The following is a 26,950-nucleotide window of genomic DNA, read 5'->3' as shown; positions in this document are numbered from 1 at the left end:
TGCATAGAGAATGTTTTTCATTAGACCAGTTGTATAGCTGGAAAAAGCAATCAAATCATCTGGATTCAGGGACACTTCTAGGTGATGGATGAAAGCTTTATTCATTGCTGATCACAAAGAAATGGGCAGCATTTCTCATAGAAATATCTTTGCCTTGCCATGAGTGACATAACCAAATAACTAAAATTTAACCTATAATGAAACGTTCATAGGAACTGCTGGTTTCAGGACACAAGTCTGGCTGTTCCATTAAGAGTTATCCTAAGGTAATGTTAATATTTTGATGGTTTGCAGCAAGTCAATAAATAAACATTTTCTTTACTCACAGGTTTGCAGTTTTAGATAGCTCCTGAAGTCAGAGAGTTCTGCAAAACAGAAAAGTCCCTCTGCCGTTCTCTCTTCAGTAAAAAATGTGCCAGAATACAGCAGATAGCACGGAATAATGCTTTAACTATTAGTTGTTGACTGCAAAGTCCATTTGTCTTGTTAAGGCTGTCATTTGTCTACATTACCCTTTCTGTAACCCTGGAAACAACTTCAAATGCTGTGATATTTGAAAAGTCTGAAGTATAATGTAGTCTTAAAATGCTATGAGTGGTTTTTGAGACTCCCTGTACAAAGGAAGGAAAAAACAATTTCCCTTTACAGAGGGCATTAAGCAGTGATGGATATGCATTGCTTTGTGAGAAAGCTGATCCTCACCTGTTGTAGGTGGGGTGAGAAACAATGCCAGCAGCACTGACAAGTTTCCTCTTTACCTGCCCACAGAGTTCAGGAATCGCTCTCTCCAAAGTGTTACAGAAGGGGATTTTCAGGAGGCAATAAATAAATTTTGATCCCTCTGGTTAATGCAGTTAAGGTCAAAGAGATTCTATCTGGATCTATTTAAAATACTCTTAACCTGCAGACATACTGCTGTCAGTAGTGCTAAGTGTCTTAGCTGGCTGAGGAATGTATACAACCCTTATGAAACTATTCTTAAGTATTCTGGTTACTATATTTAGCTCTGTCTTACAACAAGACAAAAAGCACTTAGCTAAATGCAGTCCTGAAGTGCTTAATCCAGTTAAGATTATTTTGTCCTTAGGTGTCTTCTACTAAGACTTTTTCTTGCTCACCATCCTGCTGCATCATGCAAAAAGCTGCTCTGTGTGGTTGGGCCTGTGAATTCTTGTATGGTCTTTTACTCTGTGAGCTCCTCCAAGTCTGGTGGGGGCTGAGGGCTTTGCTCACATTCATTAGGAAGCCTCATTCCTCTGTCCCTTGCGTGATAGCTCCTCCTGGAGACTGGAGAATCCAGGCTTCGTTTCCCAGTTTAGGCTCAGTGAGCATTAGCTGTACTGTTGACTCTCCTGGTGACCAAACAGCTTCCCTCAACTTGCTGCTATTCCAGCTGGGTGGGAGGCCAACCATTCTAATGAGGCACAAAACACACCAGGCTTCCTGGGAGCTTTCAGTTGTTAGACAACCTGTGGGCAAAGTTTCCATAAAATACAGTTTCCGTAAAATAATGCTTTGCACTCCAGGCTTGGGAAAAACCCTTTTCTTTAGCTGAATTTTTGCATGGTCAAGCCTGCACACAAAGAACATTCCCTGAAAATTTTTGATAGATCTTTCTGTGTATCCACAAGCATTTTTTCATAATTTAACCCATTGCTTTAAAACGACTTTTCTTTATACCTGTGTATCTCTGAACCTATCCCCAGTCACCAAACCCTCTGTAGGGGACATTTTTCTAGAGAAGAAACAGCTGAGTGATTTTGATAGAACAGCAGTGAGGGATGGGCAGCAGGGATAGGAGCCTCAGCTCAACAGGGTAACAAATAAGATCACACGCTCCTTTTGAACTGGAGTAAAGCATGACTGGGGTAGCATCACTGTGAGAACAGACACAGCAGATCACTGAGTTGAAGTTTGCTATATAGGTGCTGTTTCCAGTTGCAGCTTCACTGAGGGTGTCAGGAGTTACATGATATTTTCCCTAGATTTTGTGTGTCCCATCAGTAGCAAGTATTAAGAGGAGGCCTTGAGTCCATTCACAGGTGGGTTGTTGTGGCTTGTGATGACCTTGCTGATCATGCTTGTCTGGAAGAAGGTTTTGGTTGCAAGATTTGATAGATGAGGTACAGGTCCTACTTCTGGTTTTCACAGTACACCAGGTAAACTGTCATACTTTGGAAGAACTCCAGTTGATCCTCAGTGGCTCCAAGCCAGTAGGGCCATTCTGCCACCCTGCTGGATCACACAGCTTTTTGGACATGAGAGGTCACATTGGCCTTCCCAGGCTGCTTCTGTGACAGTAGGTGGTGCCCACAGAGTCAGGAGCCCAAGAACTTGGTCCAACTCTCATCGCTTTGCTGAGCTTTCATTAGTCATACTTGAGCATGGTTCTAATTTGTGGTGGTAGACTTTTCTCAGCTTGAAGTGATTGCAGCTGTCTAGGCTAAGTCTTACCTGCAACTGTGTTCTAACTGGACTTGCTTTTCCTTCCAGGATTAATTTTTCTCCATCTCTATTTACATGGTGATAAGAAGTGCTAATCCTACTCTGTCAGTCTGGACTGATGAATCTGAAGAATAGAACAGGTAATTTCTAATTTGGCTTGTAGCTTTTGGTGACTCAGGCAGTGAGAACCACTCCTTCTCTATGGAATTCATTCATAAAAAAAGAATTCATACAGTATCTTCTGCCCAGGTCATCTGCAGGGAGGGAGATCCTTGCCCTGGAGCAGGGAAGGAAGGATAAAATGTTGTAGCTATTGCTGTGAACAGCGTCCCTGACTTCCTGACAGTTTTGTGTTATTTTTATAGCTACCGAGTTGTTTGAACTTGGAGTAGTGTCTAAACAGAGAAAATCTTTTGGATGTACCTATTGAAAAATGCCCCTTGAGTTCTGGGCAGCATGGAGTGTTTTGCAGGGAAAGTGCTCAGTGGAGATGGGGAGCAGATTGGTTCTGATGGTGGGGATGGGTGTGATTTCCTCTTTGGAAGTGTCTGAAGGGGTGCAATCCAGCAGAGCTGACCTGGGCAATGTGGTGTGGAGTGACAGCAGCTGCCTCACCTGCACCTCCCTGGCTCTCTGTCCCTCAGGCTCAGCCCATCTGAGTCACAGAAAGCAAGTCACCAGTGATGAAGTTACCCTTGTGTTGAATTTTCCATCATTTAATGGGGCTTGAGAGTACTGTGTCCTTACTGGGAGTTGTTGCCAACTCTTCTCCTTCCCTGGTTAGTGCCAGGTGAGGATATTTTAAATTGAAGCCTTGGGTATGAATCCCAGGATGCAGCTCAGATGATGTGGGAGAAGTCCACCAGTGCAAGCAGCAGTCACTGGCTGCAGGATGCTCTGGATGAACCTATCATATCATCTCTTAGATGTCCTGATAGTAGGCTGCTGTTGCCTAATACAAATCCTTTAGGGGATTAGCACAGTTTCTTTCTCCCGTGCCTTTCCACTGGAAAAGAAATCTCAGATATGTTTCAATCAGGGCAGGCAGTGATTGAAATCAACCAGTAACCTGTCTGATTTCCCAGACCAGGAGCAGCTGGGGTGCTGCCTGCTGCAGACACCAGGTCAGATTTCTCTCTCTTTTGCTCTTGCATTTGCCAGGAAGATGCTGATTCCTGCGCAGAGATGGGTGTTTCAGCAGGATTCCCTGGCTCAGAGAGCAGGACAAAGGCAGGCTGAGGGGCTGCTAGCTTTTAGATCTTTCCCTTTAAAGTCCATGTAGATGGGTGTTTGGGCATGTAACAGCAGTCTCACTTCTTATGCCTCAGTAGCTGACTGAACAAGCAAGGAAAGACATACCAGGAGGGGAATTTGGGAAAGGGAAGATGGAAACATCCAGGTCTTTAGGTACAAACCACTATGCTCCATGTTTTGACATTCTTAGCAAGATCAGGGAATATGTCCCAGTAAGTACTTCTGTCTTTTCCTTGCAGAGCCCTGTGTTGTGTAAACGAACTGATGGATGAAGATGAGAAGGACAGGGCAAAGAGGTATGACAGGATGCACTCCTGGAGGAGAGCTGTAAATGCTGTGCTGTCCAGTGCTTGACAATGAACTTGACCCCACTGATGTCAGAGGCAAAGCTCCCACACAGTTTACAGGCTGTGTATAGCTGACCACAAGCAGCATAATTTAAGTCACCATGTAGGCTTCTCACAGAGTTTGGCCACCCTTACAATGGGTTATCTGGCTGAGTGGTCCTTAAATTACACTGCTGTGCCCTCAGGATCTCGTGCTATCCCATGGCTATTTATTATCTTGAAGCAGATCCCTGACCTGTGATTTTATTGGCATCAAGCAGTTCTGCCCACCTGGGGTAGGGTTCCCTTAGCAGTCCTGCTTTAGCACAGGCCTGAGTTAGTCTCCTGTCAGAGAAGCACTTGGCTCACTTCTATTTAGTCATTGTACACTAGTGCCAAAACAGAGATGGCTGTGAACATGGGTGCTGGATCTGAAAACATCCAAATGCCAACCTGAATATGAATGGAAATGCTTTCTGCATACCACCCTCAGTCTAGATCACAGGAAGCATGTATCATCATGAATACACTTGTAAAGCAAATTAATTACTACTGGAAGAGGTTGTATGAAAAGTGTTATCTCAGATATGAGCATTGGAAAGAACACTTTGAAAGGAACTAAATGGATTTGCTTTGTCCTTTATTGTTTTTAATGGAGGGGGAAAGCCTAATAAATATTCTTGATTTGTGAACTGAAAACTAGTTGTAGTTCTGCAGCCAGACCTGTAACATTCCCAGTTTCATATATCACAGCAGTAGATTTTCAAGAGTACAAGATTTTATTCTGCAGTTCAGTTGCCTCTGCACAGTGCTGTCTCTTGATAAGCTCCTTTTGCATGTGCAAATCAGAGAAATCCTTCACATTCTGACGTTTATATGTGTGTGTACTAACTGCAAAACAAAAGTTCATAAAAATTAAGTGAGTAGAACATGAATATGCATGAATATACTTTTCTCTTACTGGAGGAATTTCTTCCATAACACCTTCACTATCACTGCTTTTGAAACAGTGGGAACTGCTGCTGAAATGTTTGTAAGGATATGATCTTTCCCAAATGAACCCAAATGTGTGTTAACTCCAGGTGTTCCTTGCTGCTGGTGAGTGTAGTCTTGCTGCAAAGCTCTAAGTACCAGCCAAATCTTTGTGTGCAAGGCCAATTTTAAACAAATAAACGTTCCCAGCAGAGTTTAGATTCTTGTATTTAAAGTGTTTTGCTGGGGCAGGGTAGATCACCTCACCCTGGTTTGTGCTGTAGATCCTCCATTCTGCTTCGTGGCATTTATGTTTTTGTCACCCAGGGCATCACGCAACAAATCTGAGAAGAAGAGGAGAGACCAGTTCAATGTCCTCATTAAAGAGCTTTGCACGATGCTGCAGGGCCACGGCCACCCTCTCAAGATGGACAAGTCCACAATACTGCAGAGGACCATCGACTTCCTACAGAAACAGAAAGGTACTGGGCTGGTGGTACAGAAAGGAGGGTGCTGGCCCTGCATCTGCCCAGCAGCCAGTTTCCACTCAGAAAATGCAAACTGTTTTTCCCAAGCATTTCAGCCACCCAGAGAGGACACGAGCCTGAGCGAGGGGCAGAAGAAGGCAGGAGATGGGCTAGGGCTGAATACATTGCTGACCAGTTAAACACAGACAGATTTGGAAAGATGCAGTGCTGTGTGCTTTTTACTGTGGATACATCATTACCCTCACTGGCCTCCACATCCCCTGGCCTGCATTGTGCACTCCCAAACAGAAAAGCTGAGGAACAGGGCCCGTTACAGAAGTCAGGGGGGAGAGTATTCTATGCCATCTTCCCAGGTCTCTTGGATTAGGAGATGGTAAGCCTGCCCTATTGCCTGGGAACTCACAAGAGCAGCTTGTGAAACAGCTCCAGAGTTCAAAGAAACAGCTCCAGAATTGCAGACACTCTTTGCTCACAAGGATGCTCTACTACTCTAAAATTAGCCCATTGATCTTAATTTTTTAAGGTTATCTTCAGACCACCTAAAATGTCTCCATTTCCCTTTCTTGATTTCTAATGCATTTGTATCATGATGGCATGGAAAATGACTGTTGCATGCAAGAAAGCTTTGCGTGAAGAATGATATGAGGATGATTCCTCTAACAGTCTCTTTAAAGAAATCTAGTGTTACTTGAAAGTGAAAAAAAATCCAAGTACCATGAGTCATGTTGCTTTTTTGATATTTTCTCTTTAAGAAATCACAGCACAGACAGAAGCCTGTCAGATTAGACAAGACTGGAAGCCTTCATTTCTTAGCAACGAGGAGTTCACCCAGTTGATGTTAGAGGTAAGAAGAAATTAAATAGATTAGTGAGAAATAATCAGTTCAGTGGAGTAGTTCAGGGATATACAGTTCTTTTTCACCTGTAGGTCCCAATGTTAATGATTTCTACTCTGCTGGCACATACAATAGAAACCTGACAGAGAACAATATTGTACTAAATGCTTTTCAAACAGAGAATTAAAAATAAGATTGCTTCCCCTTAAAGATAAATGGCTTTTTGTTTGGGAATCAAGGCTGATTTGGCCCAGATTTGGCCTGGTGAGAGAGGAAAAAGAGAATTTCCTTTTCTCAGAAGAGCCACTAGAGCTGGCAGATTTAGGAAAAACTTGAAAGGACCTGAAACAAGCAGAGCAGCTCTGTTCCTCCCCCATCCCATTAGCCAGGCAGCACTGCCTGTGCTGCCTCTGCAGCTGCTGCCTGTGCACTGCTGTCCTCTCGATGGGAGTGCTGCCTCTTCTGCTTGAATTGCCTTTAAGTGCATTCAGGAAAACAGCTCTTATACTCCCACCTCTAAAATGCTTTGCTGATCTAGAAACATCCCCCAAACGTACATTTCTCCCCTTGTAAGGATGTGGCCCTGGGTCTGTGCTGCACGCTCCTCTGGCGGGGACATCTCCTACCCTGCGTGGGCAGCTGCTGCTCTTTGCCCCACCAAAATAAGGGTGTATGCTGGGCTGAGCTGGGAGGTGCTGCTGTGTCTTAGTTATTCCTTTTCATCAGGATGCCATGACTCACCTCTTTGGAAAAGTCTGTTCATTCTTTCTGGGAATCTCTCTTGCCAAACAAGCTAGCTTGTTCCAGCTGAATCAAAACAAATTCCCCCCTTAGATTGGAAGTGGTGGGGAAGAGCAAGCCCTCTAATAACTGCTGGCTTGCCAGACTCTGGTAGACCATTGAACAGTTTGCGTAAAATCTGTGGGTTTTTTCCAGAGAGGACTCAATTTGAGCAAAGGCAGAGTCAGGCAGTGAGGTGGGGGAGATGGTGAATGCTGCATCTATGGCTCCCTGTAGCTAAGCTGCAGAGCAGCCTAACAGTGTCTTTAGAAGAGCTGGCTTTGTGCACAGTGCTGACCAGCTATTAAACCTCCCAGATCTAGATGTTAGAGAAGAATAAGGACAGATACTGCGTAAATGGTACAAGGAGATATTGTAAAGAATAGGGAGAACACAACATCCAAGGGGAAAAGCACAGGCAGTGACTTAAAAGGGACAAAGAGGATTAACTCTGGGACAGAAACCACTGCAAATGAGAAAGGGGAAACAAAACAAGCCTTAAAATTGTTTTGTCACTAGCCTTACAAAACAGTGCTTTAAGCAAAATAAATAAGGCTTTAGATCTTTTTCATATTGTCCATAAAATGCTAAAAATACATAATTGTATAATTTTTCTGTCTCTGCTTATCCATCCATCTATCCATCCACAAAGCTGTATTTGCCATGATGATATCTGACATCTCCTTACACACTGAGTTTGTTAACTGTTGTGTAATTCAGAACACATAATGAAGTGACTGAAGTCAGCAGGATTGTGTGGGTGTTGAAATTCTAAGCATCACCGTCTCACTTCATGTTAAATAAATACTCACTGGGTGAGAAATACAAGTCAATTTAATAATAATGAGAATGAGAAAATAAGAATACAAAAAGAATGTTGAATTAGACAGCATGTGTAATTTTTATTTTTCTACATTGAATTGTCATTTCTTTGATTAATTTCTGCTAGGTTTAAGCTGTTAGAAGCATCACTAAAGAATCAAAGTGTCTAAAATATTTTAAGTTTTTCCATTGCATAATTCTGGTTTTTTTTTTCTTTTTTTTTTCTTCTGCCTATTATCATTAGGCACTAGATGGCTTTCTCATTGCTCTTACCACTGATGGGATTATTATTTATGTATCTGATAGTGTTTCGTCTCTGCTAGGACACTTACCGGTAAGTTCTGACCATGCAGTACACTGAAGGCTCATTCCCCTCCTTAGTGTAAATCAGTCAGTGCAGGGCTGGGGATTGGTTTTGTCCAACCAAATAGGGAACTGACTGTGGGTGGGAGGTCAACAGAGAAACTCTTGTGGAGTTTCTCAAGTTCCTGTGAATAACAGATTCTCTCCCAGGGTTTATGAGTTAGCTTAAAAAAAAAACAACTATGCAAAATCACTGTGCTCATAGCTTATCACTTGGCTATCCATCTAATGGTCTGGGAGGTGTTTGACCCACCAGGTTAATGGAAAATCTTATGATTGTGAAATGAGTGCTGGAGCTCTTCTTAGATAATGTAAATATTATTTCAGAACTGAATCTATGCTCTTTGAATGACATTGGGTTTTTCTACTATGAGCCCATAGTCTTTAGTAACACATGTGTGGCCTCAGAGTTTTCTAGGAGAACTTCTAGAAACTAGTTAGTTGTCAGGTACAGAAATTTCAGCTTGGCCCCTCAAAAACATTTTTCTCTTTATCTGGTGCCAAGCATGAAGCACCAAGGATGCCCTATATGAGGGAAAATTCAAGCACGCAGTTACCTGAATGTCATGTGTGCAAAGAACAAATCTGTGCTGACATTTTGGTAGAACCCCTTTAGTCAGGATGTGTGGGTTGATGAGCACTGAATCACCTGCAGGTCAAGCTGATTTTGCCAGATGTTCAGCCTAGAAGACAAATGGAGGATGTAGGGAGGAGCTCTCCTTCTGTGTCATGCTTTCAAAGAAAAATGTTTCACTTCTCATCATGCTATATTCCTGGGGTACCAGGGTTTCTTCTCCATCCTGTATCTGTATGAGCTGAAGGACAACCTCTGTGACTCATTCAACTTTTTGCAAATAGATAGTAATCCTGGGGTAAAATAGTCTAAGGGTTACATTCTGCCCTAGATCCATCTGCAGATTGACTGGGCTTCCTTGTCTTAGGCATCCACACAAGACTGGCAGTGTCTGTGCTCTGCTGAGGGGTGAAAAAGCATGTGGTTGTGTCAGGCTGTACTGCTGAACATGACAAAGCATTCTTTTGTATCAGTCAGATTTGGTGGACCAAAATATATTAAACTTTCTGCCTGAGGGGGAGCAGAGCGAGGTGTACAAGCTCCTTTCTCCACATGTGCTCATGACAGATCCTGTTGCAGCTGATTTTCTAAATGGTAAGCTCTACTCTTGTCTGTCGGTCAGAGAAGTTTGCCAGAGGTAAACAGCTCCCTGGGAAGTCTGCACAGAGCTCTCCAGATGGCTCTTGCCTGCCACTTCTGTTTTGCTGCATTTGTGGGTTTTAGTGCATCACATCTCTAATGTTCCTGTGTGCTCCCAGTACTTGCTCTTTGATTAGGACAGTCTTTGTTTTACCATTTGCTTTGCCCCTTAGATGGTAGATGCTTTTTCCCAGATGGGATGCTAGACTAACCCTGAGAAAGGAGTGAGGGCTCAAGGAAAAAAAAAATTGGAGAAATCCCAAACAGTTTTAGCAGAGCCGTTATTCCTAAGGAAGCTTGCATGTCTCAGGACACAAGAGAAGCCCTGATGTAACTTAAGCAACAGCCTTCCTATCTGAACAATCCATCTGGATCTGTACTGCTGGCTGCTGTCCCATGTCCCTTTCCCACAGAAAACGTCCCCAGGACCAGAGCAGGCAGCAGCATTTTCCCAACACCTGTGTTTCATGAAGCCTGTGCTGAGCCTGCACCCCTTTCCCAGTGGATTTGGCAAGGCCACCGAGCAGCACTGGGCTCCCCTCCCTGCTGCCCCATAAGCACCAGTGGGAGCTGAGCAGCCTGATGATGCTCTGCGCAGCCTGATGATGCTCTGAGCAGCCTGATGATGCTCTGCCTGGGGGTGGTTTCCCTCAGGTTGAAGGCCATATGGTCTAATCCATAGAGTTCAGACTTGGGGCAGAAAACTGGATTAGAGCTTGGCACAGTGCCCTCCACTGTTAATGGAAGGGCTTAGAGTGAGTTCAGTGCCCTTTGGTCCTACTGAGCAGTGCCAGAGCAGAGTTCTGCAATGCCATGTAACTGCTCGGCATGAAATCCTACATCCATGAAGTCAGGGGAAAATCCTGCTGACCAGGATTCACACTCAGCTTACTGGGGTGACTGCAAAGACAGGAAAAAAGGGTGAGAATACATTTCCTCAAGCAGAAACATGATAATTGCTCCTAGTAGTTATATATTTACTTCTGGTTATCAGAAGCTTCCCAGCAGGGTGTGCTCAGATACCACTTGGTAGATAAATTAAATATGTGAGTGAGCTAAAGTGTAGACTTCTAATAACATTGTCTGTGTCTCCCTCTCTTTCTCTCATTTCAGCAGAAAAACAAATAGAGTTTTGTTGCCATTTAGCAAGAGGCAGCTTAGATCCAAATGAACCCCTGATGTATGAATATGTGAAATTTGTAGTGGATTTTAAATATTTTACTCATGGTAAGTTACTGTTCCAGCCTACCTTTGTCTCTCCACCTCTCTCCTTTAAATTGTCTTGATCTGTAGCATCTTAAAGCCTATGTTTCTGCTGAAAATGCCCCATAATTGTCATGGATGGAAGGAGCTGTGCATACATTGGATATATTTTTCACACAAAAGTGGTGGGGAGTCTGTTAATCAGAAAAGTGCAATCTCCTGCATGTTGTGCCTAAAGCTGATACTAGACTGAAAATGCCTCTGTTTGACCCACTGCCAATTATAAAGCGGCCTACTTATTCAAATAGCCAGAAAAATATGGTATTCTGTTTCACTTGTGGCAGTGAAATGACACTTTACAGACATTAAGTACTTTGAGGTGCCTGTAAAATCCTGACTCTTGCAAATGTTGGCCTGGAGAAAGACTGACAAGGAGACTGCAGCTGCACACTGTGAGCTGCTCCGAGCTGTCTTACAAAGCTCCCCTGCAAGCCATGGGTAGGTGGTTACAGCTGTGTAACGTGGAGCCTGAAGGGTCGTGCTTTAAATAACATCGGTGTGGATCAGTGTGGCATCACCCTGTGGGCAGGAGGAGTTTGTTGCTTGGGTTTCTTCAGTCACTGTACCTGCCTTAACCTGACAAGAAACCTCTCCTTCCTCTTCTTCTTAAATAAATTGTCTGTTGTTTCCAGTGCCTACACCCTCCTGCAATGGCTTTGAGTCAGCTATTGCACGGGCTTTCAGGTCAGCCACGGAGGAGCAGATTTGCCTGGTAGCGACTGTTCGTCTGGTCACGCCGCAGTTCCTAAAGGTGAGCCCGAGCCGCCGCCGCTGCCCTTGGCGCAGGAGCCGCGGCACCGCCGGCAGCAGGGACAGCAGCACAGGGGCAGCAGAGGAGAGAGGAGAGGCTGTGGCCGGGAGGGGGAGATGACATAAGTATGTGTTTTGGAAAGATGAGGTATAAAGCAGGAGCTGCTTTTGAGAAGAGGTGGTTTTGTGATGGGGTGTCTCGGAGGGGGCAGCCTGGGAAGCTCCAGGACAAGGTGACCAGCTTACACCACTTGGGAATTTGCAGCCTTCAGAGACGTGCATCCACCACTCCTTTGTGTAAGGAAGCCATCTGCATCTTGAAACACTGAAAACGTGTGTCCTGGCCTCTTCCTGCTGGGCTGTAAATGTCCTGTGGCACTGGTGGCAGGGATATCAACCCTAGGTGCTGCTTGCTCAAGAGGGCATTAGCTAGCTCAGTTAGAGGCTGGACCTGGAGCTGTCATCCATATTCAAATACCAGTATTTGCAAAAAGCTGGGGAATTTTGCCTGGAGAGTGCAAGATGAGACTCTTAGACTATTTGTCCTAGCTCTGAAATTCAGCTCAAGGTAAACTATTCAGCCATTTTTCACCAGTTCATGCATCTATAAAACAAGTCTTACACATTCCTTAGAGAAAAATAAGTCAAGTGCTTTAAAAGCACTGTGTTTTGCTATGGTTTATTATATCAACAAGATGCATGCTAGGTTTTGATAGCAGGCACTTTTGTCATTTCATAGAATTAAATGTTTGAATGTATCCGCTATTTTGCAGGAGCTTTGCAACGTTGAAGAGCCATGTGAAGAATTTACATCGAGGCATAGTTTAGAATGGAAGTTTTTATTCTTGGACCACAGGTAAGAAATTTGGGTTTAGTCCCTGAAGAATAAATAGACTGTAGTTTGAAAACAGAAAACTTTGTATATCTATTGCCTGAGATCCCAAATGGAATAGTTCTAATTACATGCAACTTAGTAAGTAGCTATATTCTCTCAACTTAGCTCTTAGGCATCCTTAAATGCTTCACTATTTTCCATTTTTTAAGCAAGTAAGAAACCATGGAAAATGTCTAGAAGAAAGTTTATCTCTTAACCAAGATAATAAGTCATTGAAAGTGAGCAGTGTGGGTCCTAATACGTTCCCCATATTGGTTTAGCTCCTCTGTTCTTCAAATACAGCTTCCAGGAATCCTTCTAAATCTTTTGCTGTGTCAACAAACTTTTGACTTTTCACCTTGAGAAATGATAGAATTTCTAAAAACAAAATAAAAACCAGTGGATTTTATTATTTAATTGTAGATTAGTTTTTGACAATGCAATATGGTGGGCCAGAATTCAGCTTGGTGAATGAAACAGACTGGAACCAGTTTATTAAGCTGCTTAATTCAGGATTAATTTTCTTCAAAAGAAGCTGGAGGGTTTTATTCACTCTCTTACTTCTCTGTATTTGACATATGTGCATAAGCAAAATCCTGCCCTCTTCATTATCCTCCCCTTGTGAGCTGTGCAAAGGTAATCATTACTAAAAGCAGAAGACTAGTAAATAAGGCTCTAAGGAAAAAAAAAATACTGGTGAGGAAAAAATCTAAATACCATCTCCACATTTAGAGCAAGAAAGAGAGAGAGCAAATAAAAACGAGTAATAACTTTCATTTATATAGAACACAAGGTGTGTGCCTCACATCATGCCTTGAAGCATGGAGGAACTGACCCTGTGACAGCCCTACAGTTGATTATGCGTGGTTTGGGACAGTCAGATAATTATTAATTGAGATGAGATCTTGCTGGAGCGGCTTTGATAGACTTTAATTGGCCTGTCTGATAATACACATTTTTAGAATCAGCTGATTAATGTTAAGATTTGTAAAAGAACCCTAAGCCCCTCACGTCACTGATGAAGTGAGCTGCTTTTCCACAGGGCTGTGTCCCAGCAGCTCCTGTGAAAAAGGTGAGTAGGAGCTACTTTGAAACTTGTCAAAGAGTCTTTTGATGAATCTGGGTTATGACTCAGAGGGGAATCTCTGTGCTGGGTGCTTGCAGACACTCCAGTCCCACTGATATCCCCAGAGAGGAAGCCATTGCTACTGAGAGGAAATAAAGATGATGCTGAGGCAGAGTTTGTGACAGATCCAGATGCAAGCAGTGAGCTCAGACCCAAGAAAGAGCAGGAGACTGTGGGGGTTGTCTCATTTAATCACTGATTCCAAGCTCTCTCCAGTACAGTCTGCAGGACACTGGGAAGTGTTGCTGTTTCTTGCTGATTTGCATCACCACAGGCTGCCTGACACTGAGGTGTGCCATCAGCAGGGGCAGAGGGTACCCAGCAGAAGCTGGAATCAGGACCTTTGCTGTCATGATCACAATTAAAATCAGAGTAAAGACAGATGCAATAAGAACATTCCATAGATCTGGAAAAACATGAGAAAAATAGGAAAAATCTGTATTCTGGGTCTATATGTAAATATGTGTAGAGGAAGAGAAAGCCATCGGCTTCGATAATGATCTGTTTCTCTTCTTCACTGTGGTACTGTTCTTATTTTCCCTTCATTTATTAAAAGACTGCACCCAAAAGGCTCTCTAAAGACTGTGCATTCCCATTTGCACAGCAAGTTGCAGATCTCAGGGCTAGAACTTAAGCTAATAAGACACTTTTAAATTGCTCCACAAGGTATCTCCTGTTAAATGACAGACGAGGAGCATTTTGTGGTTGTTTTCTCTTATGAAGAGCTCTGGTGATATTCAGGAAAGCATAATACTTTCCTGATCAGCTTAAATGTTTATCTGATGTGCATCTGAAAGACACTATTGTCTTGAATATAAGCATGTCATTAAAAATAGGAGAAACAGTGATGCATTCTGCCAAAGAGACAGCAAGGACACTTTAATAAATACACATATTATCATCACTAACAGAAATCTGGGTCACATGAGGAAAAGGAACAGAGTGCTATGAAAAGTTACCTAAATGAAGCTGTATTGTGACAGAGACCACCGTGTGCTCAGCACATTCTGTTCCAAGGGATTTGCTGTCAAGTGGAGGCCTGGCTCTCCCAGCAAACCCCTTGTGCTGGGACTCAGGAGCTCCTGCTCACACCTTGCTCCTCCTGGGACTGCTGTTAAGCAGATTGTCCTTCTCCACCCATTTCTTGGTGCCAGACTGCCCACAGCTGTGGGGAGGAGGGAGGTTATAGATCTGCCTGGGCTCTCTGAAAATAATAATAATAATAATAATAATTAATAATAATAGGTTATTCTGTGGCTGAATAACCTATGCCCACTGTGTCTCTCAAGAGGATAAATGTGGAGCTGGGTGGCTCAGCCAGGAGAGAATTTCACAAAGTAATAACCAAGAAACTCAGGACTGATACATCCAAACCCACGTGTAATACACTAAAATAACTTTTTCTTCATAGTCTTGGCCACTTTATGGCCTTCTTCCTTAAGAGCACTCAGCTGACCAGGAGAGGGGCAGCAGGAGAGGCAGGTTTGATAGGCACCATTGCCTTCAGCCTGCCCCATTTTGAGTTATTTACCATTTTGCTCTATTCCTGAGGAACACACTGAACTTGGCAGGTGAACACGACCAGCACATCCTGCAGCCACATTAGCGCAGGTCCTGCTTCACTGAGTGCTTGAGTTGGTGCAGGCAAGAGTGTACCTGAGCACTGGGAGATGGAGAGTGACGTGCTGATACAGGGAGCAGAGACAAAACCAGTGGTTTTCTCCTCACATTTCAGTGTTGTTTCATAATCATAAGCTATCAGGCTCCAGTGAAGGCTGTGTTAGGATACCTGCTTTAAAAATATCTCATGTTTTGCCTAGAAAAAGGAGAATCTAGAACTGATAGCAGAATAGTGAGGTAGGTCATTGCAACGTGCCTATCTAAATACTTCATCAATTCCTTCTCTACCAACCAAAGCAAAATCAGCCCTAAATCAGCCCCATGCCTATTGCTATCTGTACTATCATCACAGAAAGTTTTGTTTGCTATAGTTTCCCAAGCTTTTCTAGGGGAGCAATTACTTTTTCCCAAGCTGGTCCTGACACACACTGCAGCTTCCCACTTATTCTCTCTTCTACAGTTACTATCCAGATGTCACTTACATCCAGCCTACTGGATAATTTTACTCTAGTTCCAAGTTGTTATGTGCAGGATCAGCCATAGCATTTCTCAAGCTGTGTCTCACAAGCATCCTTAATGAATTGAGTCACTCATATATGTACATGCCTTTCTCTACACCCACATAATGAATAGGCTGTGAAACAGTAAACACACACCTTTTCATTTTCTCAATTTTTACCTCTCCCTTGCTGTTGGTTTTTTGTCTGTGTATGAGAATGCATCACTGCCTATAAGAAAATCCATTCCAGATTTCCCTGCCAAGTGAACAATGGTGTTTGTTGCTGGTATCACAGCTTATCTGCCAGGATGTCAAAGTGTCAAGTTTTGTGCTCACTCCCTGCCCTTTGCTTCCTTTCTAGGGCTCCACCTATTATAGGATATTTACCCTTTGAGGTTCTGGGAACATCAGGGTATGATTACTACCACGCAGATGACCTGGAGCTTCTTGCTAGGTGCCATGAACACTGTAAGTGGCCCTGCCTCTGCTATGTGTCTATCTCTGATCTCTTTTGTCACTTGTGCAAAACTTTTCACTGTCATTGCAAAAGACTTCTTCTTCAGGAACATGCAGGAACTCTCCCTTTCCATGGCAGACTGTCACAGCTGACACTTAACTGGGAGGTTGGAATCTTGAGAATTCCCGCAGATCAGGAGCTGTTTGTGCAAGTCTCCTAAATTGACAGATACCTTGTTTGAGCACAGGTTGTCTCAGAGTGAAATGAGATTAAAAGATTGGGAGTCAGAATTATTCCCCCTCTGCCTTGTGAGTTTTGTTGATTTGTCACAGTTTGTGGGGTCTTGCCATTCCCCTGGGCTCTGGAGTTAGCCAGGAGGCTCAGCTCACCAAAACATCTTTTGAGAGCATCATTTGGACCATCTGCCTGTGCAATTAGGTGTTGTGAACCTCACTTACTCATTAGTAAAATGCTTCTGCAGATTCAGAATTGTTTTACATACAAAAATACTGAACACAGTTTCCCTGTGGGTGAAGATGGCTCATGTTTGGTCAACCTGAAGGAAAACAACATAGCAGAAGAGTCAAGTTCAGGCTAATGTGTGAACACCAAAGAAGGTCCATGAAGTTTATTTTCATGCAAGGAGAAATAGTGTGGCCTGTCAGAGCCAGGGCAAAAGGGGAACTCAGATGATTTCCACAGCAGTACAGCCCAGTGCCGAGGAACCGTGTCCTGCTGAGGGCTGGAGCTAACTTGAGGAAGGGCAGAAGGTGTCTGCAGGTGTGGTCTACTCTTAATCAGTGTGCAGTTCCTACCGGCTGTGAGATGCTTTATCCCCAAGACCCAGATTTTTCCATTTAATTGGGTGCATTTCAGACTGAGATACTGAGCCACAGTTATGTGTGTCCTGTGGCGGCTTTGCATTGCCAAGCACTGCAATGAAAAATAACTACATACTTTGTAAAATGCATCTAGGTAATGAGGTATTTTGCTAAGAAATATTACTTACAGGTTTCACGTTGGGGACACTCTCTGTGTCTCTGCTATCTCCACTTGAAAGGAGAGTGTTTTGTTCAAAGGAAACAAGGACACCCCAGAGAGTGGAGCAAGCAGGATGCTGTAATTGCTCTGAGATGCAGAGCAGCACGATGCTGGGACCAAGAAACTCCACCAAGAAGCCCCACAGCCCACTGGAGAAAAGCTGCAAACCACCCTCATCTCTACCACAAACCCTCTACCACTTACATATATGAGGAGCTGAGGGACCTAGAAGAGAATGGAGAAAAATACTTCTCTGCATGTCAAGTTTCCCTGCTGGCTGCTCTGCCCTGTCCAGGCAAAACACTGGTGCAGCAGCTGCCAGGAAACTGGGTTGCCTGGCTGAGCACACAGAGGAAGCTGTGACAGGGGGACACACAAGTTGTGTCAAATGCAGCAAAAGTGTAGATGGGAATATTAACAGAGTATTTTAACTGCTGTCAAGTACAGCACTTCTTAGTGCCGTTTGCTTAAAAGACAATTCAGCTACAAGTGAGATACTTAACCAGACAGTGACCTTTTGGTAATGCGTGTGCAGTTTGTTATAGACACAAACTGTGTTGAGAGTGGGTCAGATCATTCATCAGAGAATCAATCTGGTGATTTACATTCTACACCTCTATCATCCAGGCATTCCTCTTACCTATTAGAAGAATATTTTCACAACACACCTGTAGGAAGGGATCTTTTCATTTTACTGCACAGGGAAACAAAGTAAAGTGCTGGCAAAGTGACTTGGAGAAGTTGCTTCAGGACATATGTGCCAGGACTAGGAACTGAGGGATCCCCAGTATGTCATGTTAGCCAGAGAATCTCTGCTAAGTGCTTCATCTAAAGCCCATCACTGTTAATGGGATCGTTAAAGAAGTCAGTCCTGATATTTTAACAAAATAGAGGTGTGCAGGTGAGTAAAAAACCACTTGGGTTAGTGTGTCTTGCTAGGTTCCTGTTTGTCATGTTGACACTTTAGGCAGACATCTTGCCTACTGTCGAGTGAAATGGGTTTGTTTAAACCATGTTTATATTTTACTTTGCATTAATTGTGGGTACTTTAAGTGAGCACGTTTCATTTTGTACTCCCAGCAGTCTGGGACAATTAGTGTGGTTATTTAACGTAGTTCCCCTTGCTATTTTCCAGTTGTATTACAGCACCTGAGATTTTTCTGAACATTGCCTGATAATACATGCCAGGTTGGAGTAGGCCAGTTCTTAGAGGAAAACTCTCAGTTAAAACTCCACTATCTTGTTGTTTTGTGCCATTTTTAAGATTCTTACTTCACATCTTCAGTCTTTGAAATGCATTCTCATGTACTTATGAAAGGCAAATAATTTCTTTAATTAATGTTATTTATGCTTATTTCAGGGAGCCCATAAGTTATAAGAATGTAGCTAGTTATACCAGTTATAAGAGAAATCTCAAAACAGCAAAGGGCACTCCTGAAAGTCAGCAGGAATGACCCCAAACAAAAGCTGAGTACATGGTTATGTATCATCTGTCTTGTTTATAAAGCTCAAGAACAATTTAGCACTGCCCCAGTCTGGGAAAGGGGTGTGAGACTGAATGGTGATTAGATCACCTTTGCACCATAAAATGCCTGTTTGCTATAAATTGCTTTCTCTTTTTGTTAAACAGTGATGCAGTTTGGAAAAGGAAAATCCTGTTACTATCGGTTCCTGACCAAAGGGCAGCAGTGGATATGGCTGCAGACACACTACTACATCACCTACCACCAGTGGAACTCCAAGCCTGAGTTCATCGTTTGCACTCATCTGGTAGTTAGGTAGGAGCAAGCACCAAACTCTTCACAGTGTGTTATGTCTCAGTGTACAGCCATTGCTTTTTCTCCTTCTGTTTCACATTAACCAAACGAGACAAAAGCCTAGAAGCCAGCTTTGGCCAAATCTATCAATGTGTTACATTCCCCTTTTGTCCCTAGTGATGACATGGCCACAGAAAGAATTAAAGCTGTTGGGAATCAGACATCTTTCTGGGCATGAATGAGATCATATAACTCCTACAAAACCTTTTGATCAGAGCTTTAAATATTTATGACTTGAAGTTAGCTGCTGGCTTGCTGGCCTTATTCCTCACCCAAATCCAGCCCTGGATCCCCCCCTAGTGGGAAGCTGCTTGTGCTGAGTTGCAGCCCGTGCTGGAAGGCAGTGCATGGGTAGGACGCTCTGTGAATGCACCTTCTGGAGGGGAATCTGCTGGATTACCACAACCGTCTCAAAAAAGACTATGTGAAGAGTAAGAATGTATTTTCTGAAGGGCTTGAAAAAATAGTGACACACTGGTTTGCTTTATTAACTTGAGTAAACTTACTGCTCACTGGATTTTTGTACTGTCAAGAATCCATTTTTTTCTGGTCCCCCTGTTTTTCTGTCAAACATCTGGAAGAGCAAACACTAGTAAATGTGAAATATATGGGTCTGTTGGAGTGAGCCAGAGGAGGGTTGTGAAGATGCTCAGAGGGCTGGAGCACCTCTCCTGTGAAGACAGGAAGAGAGAGCTGAGTTTGTTCAGCCTGGAGAAGAAAAGGCTCCAGAGAGACCTTAGAGCCTCTTCCAGTGCCTAAGGGAGCTCCAAGAGAGCTAGAGAAGGAGTTATGGAGTTGCAGAACAAGGGGGAATGGCTATAAACTGTCAGAGATAGGTTTGGATTAGATCTTAGGTAGAAATCCTTCCCTGTGAAAATGGTGAGGCACTGCAAGCCCAGAGAAGCTGTGGCTGCCCCATCCCTGGAAATATTCAAGACCAGGTTGGCTGGGGCCCTGAACAACCTGGTCTAGTGGAAGGTGTTCTGCCCACAGTAGAGGGCTGGGAACCAGATAATTTTTAAGGTCACTTTCAACCCAAATTCTACTGATTCTGATTCTATGATCTGTGGTATAAACTATATATGAAGTGTGAACATAAGAAAATGTTACACAGAGAGATTACTTCTCCGTTGTCTTACTTCTGCCATCCTTCAGTGAATTCACCTTCACTTTAAGGACTGAATTTATTGTGCATGAGCTTATTTCTTCTTTCTGCTTCCAGTGCCTCTTAAACCTAACAATGTAGTCCTAAAGAGATTTTGAAGTTCAATTCTGTCTCAGATAGTTAAGACTTAAAATATGTTGCTGAAGCATACACATTGAAATGTTCTTTCAGGAAAATTCATTGCCACAATGACATAAGTGAGGTCGGTTCAGCAACTTCTCTTGCCTCCCACTAAGGTTGCAGCTCATTAATATTTCATCACCCTAAAGTCTGGCACTTCTCAGTGCCCACGATGCATGAGCACTCAGAGAGTCTTTGAAACATCCTCTCCAATTTATCCCAGTGGTGAATCATGTGGCATTTGTTACTGTAAATATTTCATTATTTCAGAGGGAAAAAGGAAGGAAAGAAAATATACAATTCCAGAGGCACCTTGTAGGGGTTCCTGCATTTCACATTGCACCTGTGTAGCTGCCTGTTTGTATTTGGAGCTTCCACTGGAGTGCAGGATGTTAACTGATGTATGCACAGTTCTGTGCACCCTCAGAAGGAGGGACCTGACCTCAACCTGCCCAAGGCACTGTCATAGGGATCACTGAACTACCATGCAAAAAAAGGATGCTTGTTCATCATCATCAGGTTAGAAAATGAATGTACACTTGTTGTGGCAGTTTATCTGCACAAAAGGTGTAAATAATTTTTTTGTTGTTTTGGTTTTTTTTTTTGTTTTGTTTTTTTTTTTTTTTAGTTATGCAGAAGTTCGGGCTGAGAGAAGGCGAGATCTTGGCCTCGAAGAGTCATCAATTGAACTGGCATCTTCTTCTCTAAAGGTACCTTGTTCCTTCATAGTTGAATTAGGAGATGTTTAAACCAAACTGAGTAATAGCTTACCAATCTAAAGAAAATATCTGTTCTTCTCCATTTTCTTTACTCCCATCTCATTCCAAGCCTTGAGCTGGGTCATGACTCGGGCAGGCCCTAAGAAGCTTTCCGATGCATGGCTCCAAATTGTCCATGTTGGTTTAGGACAAGCTGGATGAGCTTTGAACTGCCTGATCTAGTGCAAGATGTCCCTGCCCATGGCAGGGGGATTGGAACTAGATGATCTGTAACACCAATCATTCTCTGATTCCACAATAGCTGTGAATTCAGCAGTTGCATTGCTCTGTTCTGGTCCCTGTAATCTTTCTGAGACCACGATACAAACAACAGCGTAAAACACCTCAGCTCAGAAGCAGAGTAGTAAAGCTGGAGCTGGAGGCCAGATTGCTATGCTTGTCACCCTTAGTAAGGCATAGAGGATCCAAGAGTAGGGCAGTACCACAGGGTACCTGTTTTGCTTGTGCCAGCTCATCACTGATACTCAGAAGAAGGTAGGAAGGCAAGGGAAAACACCAAGATTTCAGCTCAGTTGCTGGATCACATCAAGTGTAGGCTTGTGACCTATAACTTCCACAAGCAATAATTTCCATGGCTTGAGTCAGTCTGGCATCACCACACACCAGCCCAAGGAACAGGGTCATTTTCACTACTTTTAAGTTTCTCCTCTTGGTAAGTTTACAAATAAGACTATCAATCAAAGTGATTTGAAGTGGGTTGGTGTGTAGTTGTCATTCCATCAGCCTCATTGCTGTTCAGACATTATTTTATGGGAGCTCAGGCTGTTCCCCTCTGCTGCCCAGGTCCTGCCCAGAACGGGCTGCTGGAGCCACCGCTCCCCAGGGAGCAGTGTGGGATTGCAGCTCTCAGCACTGCCCAGTACCTGTCCCCCTCAGAAGACATTTGCTGTAGGTCCTCCTGGAGCTCTAGCTGATGTGCCCATGCCGCTGCTCCCTGTCCCTTCCCAGTCGTCTCTCTCCATCTCTTCGGTGGATAAAACTATTCCCCAGGTAGCACCTCCAGCCACCTTCATTCGTGCCCCTTGCCGCCACCCCCCAGTGTACCACAGCCAAGCAGCTGTGACATCCCTGAAGAGATCGGGCAGAAAGAGGCTGACAGAAGCTTATTTCCTTTGCCCACAGCTCTGTGGGCAGGGGAGGAGGAGGCTGGCGCGGCAGAGTGCAGGCCATGGGCAGCAATCCCCAGGGAGGAGCAGTCTCCCCTGCCGCTCGCCGCCATCAGGCGGGTGCCCCGGGCCTGGCGAGGCTCCGAGTGCCTGCGGGCTGTCGGGGCAGCGCAGACGGGCAGCGCCCGCAGGCTTTGGTGGTGTGCGCACCCAGCCCGCTGGGTTTGTCTGCGGACAAGGCGCAAGGAGGCGGAGAGCCCTTCCAGGGCCATTCCCTCCTGCTGACGGTCTCACCGCTCGTGCTTTGCTCCCCGCAGAGCCACAGCAGCTACCTGGACGTGGGGCAGTGCGGCAGCAGCCAGGACGCCAGCCGGGAGGGAGTGTCGCTGTCCTCGCACAGCTCCCGGCGCTCCTCGCACACCACCCTCTCCGACTCCACCTGTAGGTGCCGGGGCAGCCCAGCCTGGGGGCAGGCAGTGGGCTGGGGAGCAGGGCAGCCTCCAAATTACTGCGGTTCGGCTGGAAGTGACCAAACCGGGGTGGGAGGGGAATGCTTAGCCCTGGGACCGACATACCGTGTCATGACAAGTCACAGGGCAGCAACAGAGCCACGGCCACCTGCCGCCTCCTCCCTCTTAACCCACCGCGTGTGTGAGAGCCGATTTCCCCGGGCTTGTCACCAGCTGAGGGTCATGACTGTTTGCTGAGGTTCTGGGAACAAGAGGTGACTCGCTAGCTTGATTGAACCAAGCTCACTGAGGAAAGTTTTATGTTGGGATAATAGCATTTTATTATGGGGTCTCTCATGTGAAATCCCTGCAGAAGGAGCTCAGAAGGATGCCTGCCTTGCTGGCAGCTTCATCCCAGCTCCCATCAGTGCCCTCCTTCCCCTGGGGGAGGCAGCAAGATGACTGAAATACCCTGTGTGGGGCCATGGGTAGGAGACTCAGGGGACTTTTCTTGAGATACTTGCTGTGGGGAGAATGATCTCATCTGGATACACCCATGGAGGGCAGGCTGACTAGGGGGGAACCCAGCAAGTGAGGTGGGATCATAGAGGGGCAGAGTGCCAAACTGCCCATAGAGGGGCAGGTTGAAGACCCACTTTGGCACTGTTTGGGTCACTGCCTATCTGCATAGGTGGATTTCAGGCTTAGCCAGGGTACCCAGGCACAGGTTTTTTGTATGACAGCGAATGTCTCGTTCACAGCCACGTCGTCCATGCGGCGCACAGACACCAGCACTCCCACCCGGCCGTCGGTGCCGGGCGCTCCGGGGGAGAAGGCAGCCCTGCGGCTGGCAGCGGCCGGGAGCGCTCAGGTCAGTGCTCCTCAGGAGCAGGAGTCTTCTGAGGCTGTAGTGAAATGAGCAAAGCAAGCGTTGATCTCACCCTCAGAGATGCTGGATCCCACACTCTGAGTGTGCTGGGACTTCCTGGGGAGTGCCACTGGCTGGCAGAGCCAGTGGAGAGACACTAGAGGCTCCTCTGCTGCCTTCTTTCAGAATTCAGTTTGCTCCTCCAGGCTAAATGCCTTTTCACACCACCAACCCTCTTTTCTTGGTGTTTGTACACGTGAGATGGCCTTTATCCAAAATGGGTGCTGACACCAAGGACTTGAAATTATGAGGGGCGTGCAGGAACCTAAATTCCCCCTTCAGACTTATCCTCAGATCTCCAATCTCAGTTGTCCAATTCCCCGCACTTGTTCATCCCTGGTATGAGCTGTTAAAGCACCAGCTCTGCACTAGAGGTGCTATGGACCTACAGTAAGGCAAAGTTCTCATTTCTAGGCCATAGCCACTCCTCAAGCCCGTGGTGAGCACCCCTCTCAGCAGCCTGTGGCTCAGCTGGCAGTGCCCTCCCAGCACCCTGTGATGGTATGTGGTTTATTTTTGTTAAGTGCACTGGTGTGTCTGTCAGCAGGGCAGCCTAGGTGGCTTGGTTCACTGCCCTCACGTCCTTTTTGGCTCATCCCAGAGTGGGGACAAGGTTTCTGTGCCCTTTTCTGCTGCTGAGATTTACCTGCAACAGCCTTATTGCAATCACTTATTTCAGTGAGCAGAGAGAGCAGGTGGGACACCCAAAGAAATAGCATAGGAGAAGGTTTACACTTGTAAAAAGTGTTGTGGGCTGCTGAAGGCTCCTCCCTGAATCTCTAGCAGCTACCTGCAGGTTGATACAATGCTGAAGAGTTTTAGTAGAGGAAGGGGATGTCATGCAAGGTTTGAGTTAGGCCAGGAAAAGAAGAGAAAACAAAAACCCCAAGAAAAATGAGTCACTAACCATAATGACAAGGCCTGTCCTTACAGGGCTTTGATGTCAGTGCTATAAAACAGAGATTGAAAATGGCCAGTGTAGGTGTGAAGGATGGATCCCCAGGTGGGATTGCAGCCTAACTTGGGCCTGGCATCTGCCAAATATCATTAGCAGCTCAACTGAAAGCCCAGCCAGGAGGTGTGGCAGGGGTTTGGATGCAGTGTCTGCCACAAAACACAAGTGGGCCCAAACCAGCAGGGAGTTATCCTGAGGGGACAGGAAAGTCCCATAGACACCTCATCTATGCAGAAATTATAGAGACCAACACCTGGAGGGAGGCACTGTGTGTAAGCCTGATGTGCTGCTGCTCTGGAACTACAGTGGCACTTTGGCTAAATATGCAATTGTGATTTTTTGTCAGCATGATATTTTTTTATGGCAAAAGCTGAAAAGCAGTCATTTTTCTGAATCCAGCATTGCTGTGGATGTGAGTGGCAGGACTGGTCCTACCATGTGGTCCTTTTTCTCTGTTCTCTGCAGCCCATGTACCATTTCCCCACCCAGCTGGGGATGATGCACCAGCTGAAAGAGCAGCTAGAGGAGAGGACTCGCATCCTGCAAGCTGACATCAAAACGCAGCAAGAGGAGCTCCATGTCATCAAGGAGCAGCTCCAGCTCGTGCAGGACTCCAACCTGCAGGTACCTGCTGCCCCTGGTGCTCCCAAACTCACCAGCCATTTGCTTTTCCTCTGAGCCCACAGAGCAGTAACAAAATTGTCTGGCAAAAGTATTCGGGAATGAACTCTTGACAAATTGGTAACTTGGCTTCAGATGTGGGAGTGGTGTTTCCCGAGAAATGAGTGATGTCAATATCTGGCTGAGTATTGAATCAGTAATTGCCATTATTTAAAAAAAGCAATCCCAAGTCTCTCGTGCACAAAAAGCTTGGTGGTTCCGTGTCTGGTTAGTGCTGCTGGATCCCTACTGCCACCCCTGCAAAACTCAGCAGGCACAATCGAGCTGGAATGTTCCTGGCTCTGAATAAGTATTTGACACAAGCTAACATTTGATTTTATGTTACTTGGGGTTCATTTTGCCCCTGGATTTAGAGATACTGCTGCTGCTGCTGCAGTGTTATTTCTGCCGGGCAGTTCAACCAACAACTTTCTGTGCCTCTTTCACTTAAAGATGCTGATGCAGCAGCCGATCCCCGTCATCTTTAACTCCGTGCAGCAGCCGAGCCCCCGGAGGCCGCCGCCGCAGGGGACACCCAGGCAGACCACGGCCAAGAAGTCCCAGCAGCCAGCCCTCACGGGGACAAAGCACTACTGCAGCACCCACCTGCTGTCACCGCACCCATTCCTCAGGGACCCCTGTGGCACAGCCCCCCAGGTCACTGACTGCTTCATTGGCTTCATCATCCCCTTTTCCAGCTTCTAAACACTTGTCTGCCGTGTCGCTCCTCCCCGTGGACCCATGCATCCCCTCTGTTGGTTTTACTGCAGAGCTGGCATTGAGGAATTTGTGTCAGGAGTCAGTTGTGAACAATGTCACTCAACTGTAAAAATAAAAAACAGGTAGCCAAAAAGCATTTACACCCCAGAGACTTCTGGAGCCCTTCTGGTGACTGGGGTGGATGTGAATGGGAGGTCTGGGCTCTCATCAACACGGTGCTTGTTATTCATAGCCAGTGAGAGTTGGGGTTTCATAACACAGGAGTAGGTATAATTTTAAAAGATTACTTTTGCTTTGCCTGAGGAGTCTTGGAAGGCAGCTTTGAAAAAACTATTTTGTCATCACTAGAACTAAATCCACTATTAAGATGGGAAGACTTGAGTTGTTCAAAATAAAAAGCCAAAAGTGCTGCTTTAAAGGACCAATGAGATACTTTCCTTGGAGACTTCAGATTTGCACTTCCCCTTTTAAGCTGTTCTCTTCCCCCTCAAGCCTTTTGTGCCCTTACCCTTGTACTCTTAATTTCTCAAAAGACTGCCTGGGAATGCCACCACCTGTCAGCAGGGCCAATAAATGCTAATGGGTTGGTGGTCTTGGATAGATATACTGTGCCTACTGCTGTGTTCAGGGACAATATCCTATTGTTCCTTATCCTTTTCCCATCTGCCCACTGTAAGTGGTTATTTTATCCTTCCATTAGGGAGCTTTAAAACTTACGTGGGTACCTACGTCTTCATTTCAGGTACAGCAGCAGAAGCAGCAGCACCCAATGAGAGGAAGCCAAGGCCAGCAAACGTGTGTGCCAGGGCAGGCGAGCATCTCAGTGCCCTTCTACAACAACCCCATGGTGTTCTCCCAAGCACACCCCATCGCCGTGGCTGCACAGGGCCCGACTGACAGCAGCGAGAGGCAGCCTCCAGCTGACTACAGCCAGGACAGGAGCCTCAGGTACCCACAGCCCTGCTGGGACCGTCCTGGGGGCAGTGACAGAAAACAGCAGTACTTGGGCAGCAAGGAGGGCAGGCGTGGCTGGGCTCAGGGCGATGGGTTGGGGATGCCACAGCCAGCGTGGGGATGTTCCCTCTGCAGGGCTGAGCCCAGTGTGCAGGCAGGCAGGGTGCTG

At 45.3% G+C, this 26,950-nt stretch overlaps 1 protein-coding gene across 7 annotated transcripts in view; it reads left to right on the top strand.

The window, feature by feature from the left end:
* Positions 1-26,950, top strand: part of PASD1 (PAS domain containing repressor 1) — a 100,787-nt gene that overhangs the window by 71,130 nt on the left and 2,707 nt on the right. For 3 of the 7 annotated variants that reach the window (XM_068204948.1, XM_068204946.1, XM_068204947.1), the window contains 18 exons: positions 2,494-2,585; positions 3,939-3,995; positions 5,325-5,479; positions 6,238-6,329; positions 8,167-8,256; positions 9,333-9,453; positions 10,612-10,725; positions 11,394-11,512; positions 12,285-12,367; positions 15,992-16,098; positions 18,759-18,906; positions 20,859-20,940; positions 22,433-22,556; positions 23,326-23,435; positions 23,907-23,993; positions 24,913-25,071; positions 25,561-25,764; positions 26,570-26,775. In XM_068204948.1, the coding sequence (XP_068061049.1) occupies positions 3,964-3,995; positions 5,325-5,479; positions 6,238-6,329; positions 8,167-8,256; positions 9,333-9,453; positions 10,612-10,725; positions 11,394-11,512; positions 12,285-12,367; positions 15,992-16,098; positions 18,759-18,906; positions 20,859-20,940; positions 22,433-22,556; positions 23,326-23,435; positions 23,907-23,993; positions 24,913-25,071; positions 25,561-25,764; positions 26,570-26,775 (2,033 nt within the window). In that variant the 5' untranslated portion in view covers positions 2,494-2,585; positions 3,939-3,963. Of the gene's footprint in view, positions 1-2,493; positions 2,586-3,938; positions 3,996-5,324; positions 5,480-6,237; positions 6,330-8,166; positions 8,257-9,332; positions 9,454-10,611; positions 10,726-11,393; positions 11,513-12,284; positions 12,368-15,991; positions 16,099-18,758; positions 18,907-20,858; positions 20,941-22,432; positions 22,557-23,325; positions 23,436-23,906; positions 23,994-24,912; positions 25,072-25,560; positions 25,765-26,569; positions 26,776-26,950 lie in introns of those variants that run through there. The other 4 variants (XM_068204949.1, XM_068204950.1, XM_068204952.1 and 1 more) reach the window with 4 other exon arrangements.

The sequence above is a fragment of the Anomalospiza imberbis genome, chromosome 14 (assembly GCF_031753505.1).
Source record: "Anomalospiza imberbis isolate Cuckoo-Finch-1a 21T00152 chromosome 14, ASM3175350v1, whole genome shotgun sequence".
NCBI classification, from domain to species: domain Eukaryota; kingdom Metazoa; phylum Chordata; class Aves; order Passeriformes; family Viduidae; genus Anomalospiza; species Anomalospiza imberbis.
Note: the sequence above shows the minus strand (reverse complement) of the source record. Positions and strands in the feature narration are given on the sequence as shown.